Genomic DNA, 17,358 nt, shown 5'->3' on the forward strand with positions numbered 1-17,358 from the left:
CATCCTTACACTGAGCTATAATACTTTGAGACAGGACCTTCATAAATTGGCCAGGATGGCCTTGAACACGAACCTTCTGTCTCTACCTCACTAGTAGATGGGTTATAGTATTATACCACCACTCAGCAGGGAGATTATTTTTAATGTTCAACCAAGTTCTTATTATAGGTAAAATACAAATAAAAACTAAAGGTAACAAAAACTATTAAACTTAAAAACACGTACACTGGTGTACACATGTACACACACACACACACACACACTTAAATTATGTCAGGAAATATCAAGACACAGATAAAGCAAAAGAGAAGAAAATAATCCATACTGATAAGGGCCATATGGTGGCCAGCACCTTCTCCTGTGTCACATCCTTGGGCGGGGCATACTGTAGATGCTCAGGGAAGATGTTAAACATGAGGAAGTGATATAGTAGTTAAAGGAGGATAGAAGGAAATGCTGAGTCTAGCCTGCCCTGATTTTTACTGATCACTTGACTCCTACTTGATCATTTTTAATGGGTTTGTTTTTTTACAGATTGTTTTTCTGACACCAGCCTAAATTCCTGGCTAGAACCAGTCTTCATGTAATCATTTTGAAGGGGCCAAGAATGAGGCTATCTCACAAGGGACCTTCTTTTCCCTGGCCCTGTTTTGTAGTGACTGGATCTGGAAATAGCAGTGTGTTTTATAAAGAGCAATAGGCCCATATAATGCTAATGCAAATTATCCTTACAAGTGGACACAGCTGTGCTGATATCTAAATCCTGAAGTACATTCCTGTTCATCCCAAATTCTTCTTCTGTAATGGAAATCATTCAAAATCTCCATCCTACTGTCAGAGTAAAAGCAGCAGGAGCAGCAGTAACAGCAGGAGCAGCAGTAACAGCAGGAGCAGCAGGAGCAACAGAAGCAACGGGAGCAGCAGGAGCAGCAGGAGCAGCAGGAGCAGCAGGAGCAGCAGGAGCAGCAGGAGCAGGAACAGGAGCAGCAGGAGCAGCAGGAACAGGAGCAGCAGGAGCAGCAGGAGCAACAAGAGCAGGAGCAGCAGGAACAGCAGGAGCAGCAGGAGCAGGAGCAGCAGGAGCAGCAGGAGCAGCAACAGGAGCAACAGGAGCAGCAGGAGCAGCAGGAGCAGCAGGAGCAGCAGGAGCAGGAGCAGCAGGAGCAGCAGGAACAACAAGAGCAGGAGCAGCAGGAGCAGAAGCAGCAGGAGCAGCAGGAGCAGGAGCAGCAGCAGGAGCAGCAGAAGCAGCAGGAGCAGCAGGAGCAGCAGGAACAACAAGAGCAGGAGCAGCAGGAGCAGGAGCAGCAGCAGGAGCAGCAGGAGCAGCAAGAGCAGCAGGAGCAGCAGGAACAGGAGCAGCAGGAGCAGTAGGAGCAGCAGCAGGAGCAGCAGGAACAGGAGCAGCAGGAGCAGCAGGAGCAGGAGCAGCAGGAGCAGCAGGAGCAGCAGGAGCAGCAGCAACAACAACCCAATAAAACCACCTCTACCAGAGTAGTCAGTATAGTTTGGTAAACTCATGCTTGTTTAAAATTTCTTAACAGCGGGGCTGGTGAGATGGCTCAGCAGGTAAGAGCACTGACTGCTCTTTGGAAGGTCAGAGTGTCCTGAGTTTGGATCCCAGCAACCACATGGTGGCTTACAACCACCCGTGATGAAATCTGACGCCCTCTTCTGGTGCATCTGAAGACAGCTACAGTGAATTATGCCAGAGCGAGAGGGCCAGAGCAAACAGGGCTGGCAGAGGTCCTCAGTTCAATTCCCAGCAGCCACACACATGATGGCTCACGGCCATCTGTACAGCTACAGTGTATATAGTTCATACACATAAAATAAATAAATCTTTAAAAAAAAATTCTTAACAGCTCCCTAAAATCTTAAGTTATTTTTGTGAGCATGCCTGGATGTTTGATGGAAAGTGAAAACATGCCAGTAATACCGAGATTTATAGAAAGATTTTAAAAGGGAAGTTAGTACATTAAAAAAACCCTCATACCCTTCAAGTATAACTATTAATGAGGTGTGACAACTAAGAAAGGGAAAGGAATTAGAAATATATAACAAGAACATTACATGTTTATCTTTTCCAATATATACAGTATTTATTTTAAAAGTATATTTGTAAAATCCTAAAATAGTAGCATTTAAATGTGTGGATCATGAATGATGTCAAGTCTAAGTGCTAAGGTAAGACATGGGACACAGTCTTCCTTCCCTGTCCCGTGCATGTATGCAAACAAGGGCAAACCTGGAGGATGGTGGTGATGACATATCAGAATACCTTCTCCTACCAGAATCCATAGGGAAATTAATCGTACATTTAGAATGCCTTTGACAATAAGCTCATTGTGGGTGGGAATCATATCTTTACCTGTTTGCAACTAACTAATTTATTAATTAAGACATAAAACAAAAATATACTTTGGTTATTTGAAAATGATTTTAAATTTCTTTAAGGATTGTATCATGAATCTCATCAGTAAAGCTACAGAACGGTGAACCCAGAGAACAGGTGAAGCACTGGTAGTCCCAGAGAGTCCCAGAATACTACTGCTGCTGGTGCTGCTGCTCCTGCTGCTAATCTTAGAAATCAATGAAAACTCCCAGATATGCTTCTCTGGATCCCGCCTCCTGAAAACAGAATGTATAAAAACTATCTTTTGAATGTGTGGATGTGTAAAAGAGACCATTTGTGAGACACAGAACCATGTCCACAATGACAATATCATTTCATCCCCACAATGCCAGACAGCTCTGTTAGACACACTGAAGCAGCAAACTGTGGTCCTTTTACAAAGCATGGATCAAGAAATAATGACATCCTTTCCTCTAGGTGGGGGACCATTTGCACGCTTCAGTCCACACACTAGACATTCCTCTTGTATCTATGGTATAAACTCCAGCATTTCTGGTGCAGTAATGTAGCTGGTTTCCTAATTCAGCACTCCAAATGTCAAGTTCAGTTCTTCCCTCATCCCCGTCTATCCAGATAGGAAGTCTAGAATTTTACCTTCTTAGTGTCTCTCCTAAACAAGCTCACTCCTTTGCCCACCACACCTGCCTTGGTGCAGTCTCGTGTATTGTCTCAGTGGCCAGACAGAATGAGGAGACATTGACAAGAGAGCCAAACAAAGGACAACATAGGAGAGCCAGGCTTGGGAGAAGACTGAAGGAGCTCTCAGAAGTTTGTTTTGAGGCTCCTTGGACCCTGGAGATATGCCAAGTACGCGTGTGAACAGTGAGGGCAAAGTTCAAAGATAGAGGTGGATGATTTATCTCCACTCATCTTATGCCTACTGACTTCAAAAACCTTTCTCCATCATCTCTTCCCACAGTGACTTCTAAGAAAACTGCCCCTTCTGGCTCTGTAATCATCCGTTACCCTTTGTTGACATTTAAGATTTCAAGTTACTTTTTCCCAAACAAAACTTGTAAAGGACAGGGATATCTCCTGTGCTTTCTATCTGTGCATCCCTGTGGTGTTTAAGCATAGCCTAACACACAGAAACTGTTTGAGAGAAAGGAGGGAGGCTTGAGATTTAGCTCAGTGGCAGAGCACTTGCCAAGCAAGCTCAAGACCCTGGGTTTCATCTTTAGCACCAGGCAGGGAAAAAGACAAAATTAAAACAAAGGAAGGAAGCTGGACATTTAGTTGAGTTGTAAAGCACATACTTGGCAAGCAGAAGGCCCTGAGCTCAGCCTTCAGCTCCATTAAATAAAGACAAAATTAAAATAATTTGGCTGGAGAAGTGGTGCAAGTAGTTGACAGCACTTGCTGCTCTCCAGAGTCCTAGCACTCACACTGGGTTGCTCACACTGTTTCTAACTCCAGCTCCATGGGATTTTCACACTTCTTCTGGCCTCTTATGAACATGCATGCATGTGGCATGCACATACACACGCTTGCATGTATATACATAAATAATTTTTAAAATCCTTAAAAGAGAAGAACTAAAGGAATGATTTTTGTAGCTTTAATAATAACAATAATAAACATTTCCTACCAGCATGCTGGTATGTAGTGGGCAGTATATAAATATCTCTAAGTAGATTTAGATAATTGTTTTGTTATCTCAATTCCTAGCCAACATATCACTCAACTAAAATTTGTTATACTGAGAAGCCTTTGTAAGGCAAAGGACACTGTCATTCAGTCATTCAGACAGGCAGCCTACTGAATGGGAAGGCTTTTTTTTTTTTTTTTCCAACTACACATCTGATAGAGGGCAAATATCCAAAATATATGAAGAACTCTGGAAACTTGATATTAAAAAACAATCCAATTTAAAGATGGGGTACAGATCTAAAATTAGAATTCTCAACAGCAGAATCTCAAATGACTGAGAAACACTTAGCCATCAGAGAAATGCAAATCAAAATGACTCTGAGATTCTATGTTACACCAGTCAGAATGGCTAAGATCAAAATTACACATGACAGCTCATGCTGGTGAGGATGTGGAACAACGGGAACATTTCTTCATTCCTGGTGGGAGTACAATTTGTCTAGTCACCTTAGAAATCAATATGGCAGCTCCTCAGAAATATGAGAACAGATCTACTTCAGAATCCAGTTATGCACCACTCTCAGGCATATACCCAAAGGGCACTTCATCCTACCACACAGACATTTATTTCGTTAACCATGTTCATTGCTGTTCTAATCATAACAGCCAGAAATCAGAAACAATGTAGATGTCCCTCAAGAGAAGCATGGATAAAGAAAGTGTTCATTTACACAACTGAGTATTTACTAGGCACTTTAAAAAATAACATCATGAAACTTGCAGGCAACTGGATGAAATTAGAAAAAAATCATCCTGGGTGAAGTAAACTAGACCCAGGAAGATAGATAAGGTATACATTCACTTAATCTGTGTATTAGCCATTAAATACATGATCACAAAGCTATAATCCACAGATCCAGAGAGGTTAGGCATAGACAAGGGACTAGAGAGGAAACAGGGATCTCCCAGGGAGGAAATAGAATAGATTTTGAGTGGACTGGAGCCAGGGTCAGGGGATGAGAATGGGAGGAGCAGGTGGGAAAGGTGGAAAGAAGATGGGATTGAGGAAGGGAATGAGGGGAGAGGCAGCTAGAACTGAAGGACATTTGAGGAGCAGTATGGAAACCTAGTGCAGTGGAAACTTCCTACGATATATGAAGGCCATACTACTGAAGCCTCCAAATAAAGAGGGAGAGGGAGACGTCCATCTCTCGTTACCAAATGAAGCTTCAATTACGGGGACTGGGTTTCATTAGATTGTGTTGTTGACAGAAAGGGTCCCATGGAAATCCCCAAGCAATCCAGGCTGTTGCCAAGAGGATAGCTTGCTCTCCACAAACTGACAGCAAGCCTCTTTGCTGAAGGCAACACCCACACAGCTCATAGAACCTGGAGAGGTAAAGGACTGTCTATATAGAACCTTCACCCTATGTTCTATCATCTCTGACATGGAGAGGTACTCTGCAAGATGCCAAAGGAAAAATGTACAATGCGCCAACTCAACCCCCAAACCTTTGTTTTACAATCTGTCCTGCTTGCAGAATAGGCTAGGGCAATGGCAGCACAAAGCTTGTGGGAGTAGAACCCATACTTAGCACTGCTTTGATAACTAAGAACTAGAGTCTAAATATCCCAGAAACCTAGCGTAAAACCATATACTACTGGTCTGAAAAAAAAAGTCATAATAAAATGACTCCCAATGATATTCTGCTGTACTCACAGATCAGTGCCTTGCTTAGCCACATCACAGAGGCCTCCTCCTGAAGCAGATGGGAGCAAATGCAAAGAGAGACCCATGGCCTGATGGTAAGAGAAGGACCAAATAAGATGTCTCCATCAAATCTCTCCCCCTCAGAGCTCAGGGAACCCCATGGAAGAGGAGGCAGAAGAAGTCAGGGAGGCAGAGGGGAAGGAGGATACCAGGAGAACAAGGCCTTCTAAATCAACTGAGCAAAGCTCATATGAACTCATAAAGACTCAAGCAGGCCACAGGGCCTGCACAGGTCTGTACCAGGTCCTCTGCATGTATACTATAGCCTTCCATTTAGTGCCTTAGGGGACCCCTGAACCTGTAAACGAGTGGGTAGCTGGTTCCTGGGCCTTCTCTTGGGGCTCTTATATTTTTCGGTTGCCTTGGCTTGTCCAACTTTGATATGTTGGAATTTGTTTTACATTATATTTTAGTTTGTTAAAAAGCAAAAGGCAACAGTGAAGAAACTTTTCATTGCAGCTAGGAAAAGAGCCAGCTTACACACACAGGAACAAGACTTTGGCAGCAGGTTTCTTGTCAGGAAGTTGCTGGACCTGGAGTCAACTGTGGAAACCATTTCCCACTGTGATAAATAAAGAACTTTACAAGACACTTACAGAACCTCGCTGTAAACTATTTATGACACATTTTGTACGAAGTAAAGCAATGGATAGCTTGATACAAAACAAGCTCTAGTGAGGGTCATTTTATCAACAAAGGAAAACCTTTTATTTCACTTACCCACAAAAAACATCACTCACCCGCACTCCCCAGTTACAGGATTCTGTCTGCAATCCTATTTGGCCCCAGTATATGTGTTCTGCCTTGTGCCTCCCAATCAGGGTAGTCCTTCCTGTTCTCTAGCACTTGGCTCTGCTGTGTCAAAAACTTAACTGTTGGCATAAGGATCATTTGCAGGAAAAGGAGGAAGAAGGAGCTGACTGGCATCTGATAAGAGAAGAATCAGGAAGCCAGGCAAAATAAAATAATGTTCAAAAGGAATTTTGTGCTTGTGGCATTGAGATGAAGTGTTTTATAGCTTCTGGATTTTGCCAGAGTGAAATACCAAACACTATGACACTTACCAGGGTCAGTGCACACAGACAGAAACAGGATTAACCATGCATGCCTTGCAACATCTAAAGTGAGGCCCACCCTGAGGGAAAACTCTGCTGGGCTGCTTATAAACGTCCTCTGTGACATAGCAGCCTCAGGTTTAGGCACATACCCAAGACAAACCAATTCCTAAGAAGAAACCTGAGACAAAAAGAGAGTTACCATGCAGGACTATAAACAAAAGATTGCTCTATTTTTACACAAAGTGTTATTAATGAATCTCGCACATACAATTACAAACAGGATGCCTAATCAAAAGCATGGCACATGATTCCTTGTACACAGTGTTTAGGAAGATGCAAACCAACAGAGTGAGGGGTAACTCTGAACAGGGGCTGCCTTTGGTGGGAGCGACACGACACCTGGGAAGGGTCGCAGAGAAACGTCTAGGTTGCTAGAAATATACTTTGATCTGATCAAAAACATGATGGTGGAAAAAAGATAAGTTCAGGGCCATTTAAAGTGCACAGTCAACTCTCAAACTGACACAGAGAACTCAGAAGGGAAGCAAAATTTGGAGACTAACAAATTCAGATCTGCATGTGCTGGTTGTACACCATATAAAGATTCAAGTAGCAGCACACCAATATTTATGAGTTATACTTTGTATATGTTATACATAAACGTTTTTAAGCAAGCAGCTTTTCAATGGGACAAGAAAAGTTTGTAGAGCACCAGACTCGTGCTTATGTATCTGTGGATAAGTGGATAGACAGATATCTATCTATCTACCTTAGCTCACAGTCCTCAGATGGACCCAGAGGGCTCATCTCCCAACAGCCATCTTGAACACTGACCCTGATTAGCAGGGTAGCTCCTGCCTTGATGATCTTACTGCTTTATGTAGTCACAATATCAGGGAGGAACTTTTAAGTTTTCTGTGTAATGTCTTACGAGAAGAAATTCAGCAGATATTGGTTATTGACTAAGTACCAAGTAATGCTCATTTATTTATGCTACAGAGTTGGCAATCTGGAGACACTCCCACAAGCTAAGTGTTCAGGCAATGTCCTAAAGGAAGTTCAGGGAGGTTCAGAAGGCTAGGAAACTTGCCAGGGTAACAAAGCATGGTCTATGGAAGAAGGGCATCATTTGGAGTTTAAATTGAAATGGCACAGATTTATGTGGCAGTGTGAGTAGGCAGAATTTTGGGAAATGATCTTACACAACATATTTTAATATATGGTCATTTCCCAGGCTTCTGAATTTACCACCTCTAGATTTCGAAAAGTCTCCAATGAGAGAACAAATAGGCCATTAGGGCCTAAGTGAAGGGTTAGACTGAAAAGCAGTCTGAGTCTAATTTGCCGAAGACCTTGACCACCACACTAAACACACACTTCAGTCAATATCTGATGACAGCAAAAGCTGTGTGCTCTGCTGATCAGCACTGAAAGCCAATGGTAGGCCCAGCGTTAGCGACAGTGCATCTGTGGGTGTTTCTGTATTTTCAATGTGATGGAAGTGTGGGTGTTTGATGGTTGGTCCTGCGAGCTTCCTTTCAGCTGGTATCGGAAATCTGCCATTCTTCAGACACAGCTTCTATTTAAACAACTGAAGGAAAACTAAATACAAAAAATTTACCTCACAAATCTTAAAAAAATTATAAAAAAAGAATTGGGAAATAAAACTACAGCTAACAATTATGCAATATATATATGTATGCATGTATGTTTTTTCCCTTTTCTTATTGGGAAAGGAACCCATAGTCTCACAAGTACAGGGCTAATGTCCTACCACTTAGCCATAGCCAGGTCCCTTAGTGCTGCTTATTTTACAAATAAAGTAATCTTAAGCCAATAATTTATTCTGCAGGATTTTGCAAGTTTGAAGAATAATTCCTAGTCAGTAAAGTTGCTAATGCTGACACTATACAGCAAGACAGTAGGATGGCTGACACAAAGGTTGACATCTCCTAAACCCCACTGGATCAGACTTGACATACTTGTGGTAGTTAATCTCAGCTCTTGACGTGATAGAATAGAATTATCTGTGAGACAGGCTTCTGGATATGCTACTAGGTTAAAAGAAGTGGGAACACACACACACACACACACACACACTGTGGGTGGCGTCATTCCCTGTGCTAAGATCCTGGACTGCCTAAAAAGGAGAAATGGGAGCATACACGCATTGTGGGTGATGCACTGTGAGTAGCGTCATTCTCTATGGTATGATCACAGACTGCATAAAAAGGAAAAAGTGAGCCAAACATAAGCCTTTGCTGGTCTCTGAGTCCTGATTATAGATGTGATGTGTCCAGCTGCCAAATGTTCCTGCCCCACTACAATAGACTGTACCTTAATAAATTCTTTCTCCATTAAGTTGAACACAGACAAATAAGTAAATCTGAAAGTGGGAAGAGTTCTTTATATACATGGAAAACCACTTAATACAACTGTTGAAGAACTAGGCTTGGTGACATGGATCTGTGGACCCAGCACTCAGAAGACTGCTGCAGAAGGGCCACTGGAATCCAGGGGTATGAGACCAGGCTGGGCAAAACAAAGAGACCTATCTCAAACAAAAGCATGTGTTTGAGTTAGAGATATAGGAGAATGCTTGCCTAGCACGTGAGACATCCTGGATTCAATCCACAGCATAGCAGTAGCAAAAATACTCACAGGTGTAAAAGGAATGATGGGATCCGAAACCATGATTGAGCAACTGGCATAAGAGCGGTGTATGTATGAATCCTCAGTGGATGTCAAAAATAGATCAAAATTTTAGGACAAATAAGGTGCATATATAGTCTTTAGTATCTCCTGGAGTGGGCGTTTTACTTCACTTCATGTCTTACAGTGGATACGTGATGTCTAGTAGACTCACGTGGCATTTATTAAGACAAAGCTCATCGGAGGATGTGTGATATTTGGTGAGCATATAAATTGACTCCGTAGACAGTGAGGCACTTGCATAGCCGTGGACAGTGAGGCACTTGCATAGCCATGGACAGCAAGGCACTTGCATGGCTGTGGACAGCGAGGCACTTGCATGGCCGTGGACAGTGAGGCACTTGCATGGCCGTGGACAGTGAGGCACTTGCATGGCCGTGGACAGCGAGGCACTTGCATAGCTGGCCTTGCAATGCTTTGTCGGTCTTGTGTCTTTCTGTGCTTTCCCCTTCACTGATCTTCACTTTGTTGAGAAAGGCACAGCAGAGAACATCTCCTGGCATCTCGGCTGGGCCTAGTCTCTCCTGCTGATTCTTGTGGTTTCTGCTGGATCATACCACCATTCCTGATTCATGTTTGGTATCCTGAGACTACAGAACTAGACTGCTGGTATTCTGACAAACTGAGATTGGAATTTCCCCAAAGAACTACTTCTAAACAGGTCCACATCCCTTGTCCTATTTACCATCTTTTCTCCCCTACCTTTGGATGGTGGGCTAGAAGGGGTGTTGAAGCATTTGAGCCCCTTATTAAAAGGAGGTTTTTGAAAAATCTAAGCCTACAATCTCTATATTAGCTATTTGTTAATATCAAAAAGAAAGCAATGACAGTAAAATAGAGGAGAAACCTAGAAGTTCCACCTTTAACTAAGTTTAAGTCATTGCTCAGCCCTCCTCAGAGAAGCTCCTGCTCAGCTTCCCGACGTCTCACTTGTTAACTGTCAGAAATTGTGCCTGTGTTCTTGGTATGTGGTCTTACACGGAGGAGCAGTGCTGGAGAGCTCACCACGGTAGCATGGGTGAAAGAGAGCTGACCAACTCAATACCACCCAGGCTCACCCCAACATCTGTCCTATCTATGGACTGCTGGACTGCATGAAGGGGCTGATTCTCCAGAGCCAAAGCTGTAGGATCTCCATGACACAGGGCAACAACAATCTGAGAGGAGTCCTGGTGAGGATCCAGTGTTGATAGTATAGCAGAAGCCAGAGGCCTGGAACCAGACCAATGACTCATTGCAATATACAATTCCAAGTAAAGATATAAGGACGAAAGGGTGCTTTGTGGGATACTCTGATACACCACAGCTTCCACAATAATGATATGCCTTTGTTTCTTGTTTTTGTTTTGTTTTGTTTGGAATATGGGGGATTACAAGGGGAGAGGACAGATACAAAGGGACAGGGAGGTGAGTGGGATTGGGGCACATGCTGTGAAATCATAAAGAGTCAATAGAAAGTTAAAAACCATAATAATAAGGAAAGGTCAGGAGGAAGGTCAGGTCTGTTTTGTTGGTAAGATTTCCACCCTGTACATTGACTGTGATTGAGGCCTATAGGAGGTATGTAACACAGAACAGTGACAATGCTGCACACTTTGTAATTTTAAGTGGGTGAAGATTAGGTTTTACTCTATGTGGTAGTTTGAATATGCTTGGCCCAGGGAGTGGCACTAATTAGATGGGTGGCCTTGTTGGAGGAAGTGTGTCGTTGTATGAGTGGGCTTTAAGACCCTCAACCTAGCTGTCTAGAAGCTAGTCTTCTCCTGTGTGCCTTCAGATGAAGATGTAGCACTCTCAGCTCCTCCTGCACCATGCCTGCCTGGACACTGCCATGCTCCCACCTTAATGATAAGGGACTGAACCTCTGAAACTGTAAGCCTGCCCCAACTAAATGTTGTCCTTAAAAGAGTTGCTTTGGTCATGGTATTTGTTGACAGCAGTAAAACTCTAACTAAGACACTCTAGTAATAATATACAAAGAGAATATACCTCATGCAGACAGAGGAAAGCTGGCGTTTTAGCTAAATCGACGAGCCGCTCTTCACGAATGTTAATTGTAGGCACTATGACAGTGGGGAGGTCTTTCTGGTCCTTTTCTGTTTCTGAGGATGATGTTACCTCCTCCTTCTCCAATTCCTCCTCCTTCTCCAGCTCCTCCTCCTCCACCTCCTCCTCCTCTTCAGTTTCTTCTTCTGTGTCTTTGCTATTGTCTTCCATTTTTCACAGTTCTAAAGTAAAATGATTCCATATCCAATTATTCAAGCATATCTTCACTTACAAAATATCAGAAAATAAGACAACACCCATCAAGTAACACACATACTAGAATGTGTAACTAGAATATTTGCCAACAGAGAAAACTATTTCAGCTATGCTTCGCTTGGATTTTCAGATGTGAAATGCTAATACAGAACCAATGAAGCAACAAAAATTCATTCAACATATTAGAACATTAGTTTGTCTAAGTAAAAGTTCCAGAGGAGCAATATGGCAACTCCTCCCTGATTTCTGTCACCAGCGTGGAAAAGCTTTCTCTGCCAGATCATACCCAGAAGGCTTCCTGTGTAGCTACCTAATCCAAATCCTAAAAGAATTTGTGTATGGGCCTTTTGCTTAAAAAGTAAGAAAAAATTACTGTGAAAATACCAAAATATAAAATTTACCCCTTATAAGATATTTTATTGATCATGAAATATAATAAATTTAATTGCAATACATGAAAAATAAATCTAAACAACATAAATTATGAGAAAATATTTTATAATAATTTTATATAATAAAATAAATAATAGTGACATCTTGCCTGGTCATAAGATTTTTCTGGCCGGGCGGTGGTGGCACATGCCTTTAATCCTAGCACTTGAGAGGCAGAGGCAGGCAGATTTCTGAGTTCGAGGCCAGCCTAGTCTACAGAGTGAGTTCCAGGACAGTCAGGGATATACAGAAAAAAAAAATTTTTTTTGACTTATTTTTTTCCACAAGATCACTAACTAGGTTATCAAAATCTATACTTTTGAAATTTTATTTATTTATTTATTTATTTATTTATTTATTTATTTAGCTGTCTTATTAAGAGGTTTATTGCTGGGAAGAGACATCATGACCACAGCAACTCTTATAAAGGAAAACATTTAATTGGGGCTAGATTACAATTTCAGAGGTTTAGTCCATGATCATCATGGCAGGAAACATGATGGCATGCAGGCAGACATGGTGCTGGACCAGGAGCTGAGTGTTCTACATCTTGATCTGCAGGCAGCAGCAGAAGACTGTGTATGTCACTGGGCTTAGCTTGAAAATAGGAGACCTCAAAGCCAGCGTCCACAGTGACATAATTACTCCAACAAGGTTCAAATAAGGTCACACCTCCTAATAGTGCTACTCACCATGGCCAAGCATTCAAACACACGGGTCTGTGGAGGCCGTACCTATTCAAACTATCACATTCTTTTCCCTGGCCCCACAGGCTTGTAGCCATAACACAATGCAAAAATGAGTTCAGTCCAACTTCAAAAGTCCCCATAGTCTATCCCAGTTTAAAAGTCCAAAGTTCAAAGTCTCTTTTAAGATTGATAAAATCTCTTAAATCCCCTAGAAAAAGGCCACATACTTCCAAAATACAGTGGCACAGGATATACATCATCATTCTGAAATGGAGGGGAGGGAGCACCGTAAGGAAATAGTGACCAAAGCCAGACCAAAAACAAGGTGGGCAAACTTCAAACGCTACACCTCCATGTCTGATGGAGAAATGTTCTTAGATCTCCAATCCCTCTCAGCTTTGCTGGCTGCAACACACTTCTTTCTCTTGAGCTGTTTCTGTTCCCTTAGCAGTTTTCCTTAGCAGGTATCCCACAGCTCTTGAAATTTTTAATTGACATAATTGAAAATGATGTCAGCTGCTCTTGGCAACTAAAATTACAAATAAGTTTTGGCAATGTCTAATTTTGAGAAGAGGATTGACAATATCTGGGTAAATTTCTAAAAAAAAATCATTTCAAAATATAACATCTAGAGCCAATGAGCCTCTTTTGTAGAACACTTTTTGTTAGGCATAATGGTTACTCCATTCTTTACAACATTTTAAAGCTATCTCAGGGGGATCTCCATTCTCTCACCACGTCTCCTCCAACTCTATCAGACTATTGAACCATACTAGTAAGCTTCCCTTCCCCCACCAATCTTCCCTGCTCTCTGAGCCCTCTAGGCCAAGCCAAGGTGTCCTGAGCAGCCTGCTAGCCTGCGAAGATCTCTGTTCTCCTACCACCTCTCTGCCCACCTTCATTATAACTGAGGCTTTTGAACCATACAGACCTCCAGGTCCAGAACCATACAGTTCAAAGATACCCATCAGAATTCAGAGACCTTCCACACCAAGACCATCGAGGTTCATGTCCCCCCCCACACACTTCCTACTACAACAAGAACATCCAGGGACCAAAACCACTCAGATGGCTAAAGGCCCTTCAAGGAACACAGTCAACAAAAGCCAGGGCCATATGACACCTCCAAAGCTTAGCTACCCTACTACAGCAAGCCCTGGATAGCCTAACACAACCAAAACACAAGAAAATGACATTAAATCCAATTTTATAAAGATGATAGAGGCCTTTAAAGAGGAAATGAGTAAATCCCTTAAGGAACTACATGAAAATACAATTAAACAGGTGAAGGAAATAAAATTGCAAGACCTGAAAGTAGAAATAGATGCAATAAAGAAAATACAAACTGAGGGAATTCTGGAGAAGGAAAACCTAGGAAAGAGAAGCATCATCAACAGAATACAGGAGATGGAAGAGAGACACTCAGGCATAGATGATACAGTAGATGATATTGATACATCAGTCAAAGAAAATGTTAAAGCTAAAAAAATTCCTGACACAAAACATCCAGGAAATCTGGGAAACCATGAGAAGACCTAACCTATGAATAATATGAATAGGAGGAGATGAAGAGTCCAAGCTCCAAGGATCAGAAAATATTCTCAACAAAATCATAGAAGAAAATCTTCCCAACCTAAAGGAAGAGATACCTGTAAGCATACAAGAAGCCTACAGAACTCCAACTAGACTGGACCACAAAGAAAACCTTGCTGGTGCAAAATGATCAAAACACAAAATCTACAGAACCAAGGAAGACTATTAGAAAGCAGCAGGGGAAAGCCAGGTAACATACAAAGGTAGACCTATCAGAATTACGCCGGACTTCTCAACAGACCATAAAAGCTAGAAAGAGCCTAGACAGACGTCTTGCAACCTCTAAAAAACTATGGCTGCCCACCTAGACAAAACTCTCAGTCACCCAGCAAAACTCACAATCACCATAGATGGAGAAAACAAGATATTTCAAGACAAATTCAAATTCAAACAATATCTATTCACAAATCCAACCCTACAGAAAATACTAGAGGGAAAACTCCAACCCAAGAAGGATAACTACATCTAAGAAAAAACAGGAAATAAGGAATTCCATACCAGCAAAACCAAGGAAAGGACACATACACAAACACACACACACACACACACACACACACACACACCCCACCACCACCACCACCATCAAAATAACAGGAAGTAGCAATCACTGGTCATTAATATTTCTCAACTTCAATGGACTCAATTTCCCCCCAAAAGGACACAGGCTAAGAGAATTGATGCAAAATCAGGACCCCTCATTCTGCTGTATACAAGTAGCACACCTGAGCAATAAAGTCATTACCTCAGAGTAAAGGGCTAGAAAAGAGTTTTCCAAGCAAACTGACCCAGTAGCAAGCGGGAGTAGCCATTCTAATATCTGGTAAAATAGACTTTCAACCAAAATTAATCAAAAGAAATGGAGAAGGACACTTCATATTCATTAAAGGAAAAATCTACCAAGGTAATATCTAAATTCTGAACATTTATGCCCCAAACACAAGGGCACCCATATTTGTAAAACAAACATTGCTAAAGCTTAAATTGCACACTGAACCCAACACACTAATAGTGGAAGACTTCAAAATCTCACTTTCACCAATTGTCAGGACATCCAGACAAAAACTAAACAGAGAAATAATGAAACTAACAGACACTATGAATCAAATGGACCTAACAGACAGCTATAGAATATTTCACCCAAACACAAAAGAATATACCTTCTTCTCAGCACCTCAGGGATCCTTCTCTAAAACTGACGAAATAGTCACAAAGCCAGCCTCAACAGATACAAGGGAACTAAAGTAACGCCTGATATCAGATCAAATCACCATGGATTAAAGCCGAATGTCAACAACAGCAGAAACACCGAAAAGCCTAAAACTCATGGAAATTGAACAACTTTCTATTCAATGATCTCTGGGTCAAGAAAGAAAGAAAGAAAGAAATTAAAGACTTTCTAGAATTCAATGAAAATGAAGGCACAACAAACCCAAAGTTATGGGACACAATGAAAGCAGTGCTAGAAGGAAAGTGTCTTCATAAGGAAATTAGAAAGTTCTCATGTCAGCAATTTAAAAGTACACCTGACAGCTCTAGGGAAAGAGGAGCAAGCATACCAAAGAGGGGTAGAAGGCGGGAAATAATCAAAGTGGGGGCTGAAGTCAATCAGTTAGAAACAAAGAGAACAATAAACAATACAAAGATTCAATAAAACCAGGAGCTGGTTCTTTGAGAAAAAGCAACAAAGTATACAAACCCTTAGCCAAATTAACCAAGAGACAGAGAGACAGTATCCAGATAAACAAAACCAGGAATGAAAAGGGAGACATAACAACTGACACTGAGGAAATTCAAAGAATCATTAGGTCTTACTTCAAAAGCTTGTACTCCACAAAATTGCAAAATCTTAACAAAATGGACAATTTTCTAGACAGACACCACTCACCAAAGTTAAATCAAGATCAGATGAAGCATTTAAAGAGCCCCATAACCCCTAAAGAAATAGAAGCAGTCATTAAAAATTGCAAGATTGTCTTATAGACTTTTCTATTGTTATGCGGAGACATGGACAATGTGACCATGGAAAATCATATAAAAGAAAGCATTTAATTGGGGATGGCTTATAGGTTCACAGGTTTAGTCCACTATCATCATGGCAGAAAGCATGCCAGCATGATCCTGGAGAAGAAACTGAGAGTTCTGCGTCCAGGTTAGCAAACAGCAAGAAGAGAGAGAAGGAACTGTCCTAGCTTGAGCATCTGAAACCTCAAAGTCCACCCCCAGTGACACACTTCCTCAACAACAAGGCCACACCTCCTAAGAGTGCCACTCTCTCTGAGCCTATGGGAGTCATTTTCATTCAAACCACCTGAGTGATGTTCTAAGTAAAATAAACTTGACAGAGAGATGGGGCTACTGTATTCTAACATACCCACAGAAATGGTCAGATGGTTGTTCTGAGGGACTATGGGGAATTTGGAGTGATGACTAAAGTTATAAAGTTGAAGTTATTTCAGGATAGAAAGCTCTGGAAATTTATATAGCACAGTGCCCATAACTGAGTTAATCTACTAGTTAACTATGAGTTTACTAGTCTACTAGGTTGACTTAAGTCTACTTGAAGTTAGCTGGTAAATCTTGGTGTTTATTTTTGAGGCAGTATCTCTCTGCATATCCCTGGCTAGTTTGAAACTCACAAAGATCTGCCTGCTTCTGGCTCCCAAGTGCTGGAATTGTGTTATTAAAACTTCATAACACAATAGTAAAAGAGGAAGAAAGTATCTTTGGATGTAACAGATATTTCATGACTTTGATGGTGATGAGAGTCTCATGGGCATATGAAAGTTGAACGCTTTCTTCCATAAGTTACCTTGGTGTTCTTTTTTTTTTTTTTTT

The 17,358-nt window shown here is 41.5% G+C and overlaps 1 protein-coding gene across 2 annotated transcripts in view; it reads right to left on the reverse strand.

The window, feature by feature from the left end:
* Positions 1-17,358, reverse strand: part of Ccdc146 (coiled-coil domain containing 146) — a 135,690-nt gene that overhangs the window by 106,309 nt on the left and 12,023 nt on the right. For both annotated transcript variants that reach the window (XM_031380078.1, XM_031380077.1), the window contains exon 2: positions 11,537-11,775. In XM_031380078.1, the coding sequence (XP_031235938.1) occupies positions 11,537-11,764 (228 nt within the window). In that variant the 5' untranslated portion in view covers positions 11,765-11,775. The remainder of the gene's footprint in view (positions 1-11,536; positions 11,776-17,358) is intronic.

This window comes from Mastomys coucha, unplaced genomic scaffold, assembly GCF_008632895.1.
Source record: "Mastomys coucha isolate ucsf_1 unplaced genomic scaffold, UCSF_Mcou_1 pScaffold19, whole genome shotgun sequence".
In the NCBI taxonomy this organism is placed as follows: Eukaryota; Metazoa; Chordata; class Mammalia; order Rodentia; family Muridae; genus Mastomys; species Mastomys coucha.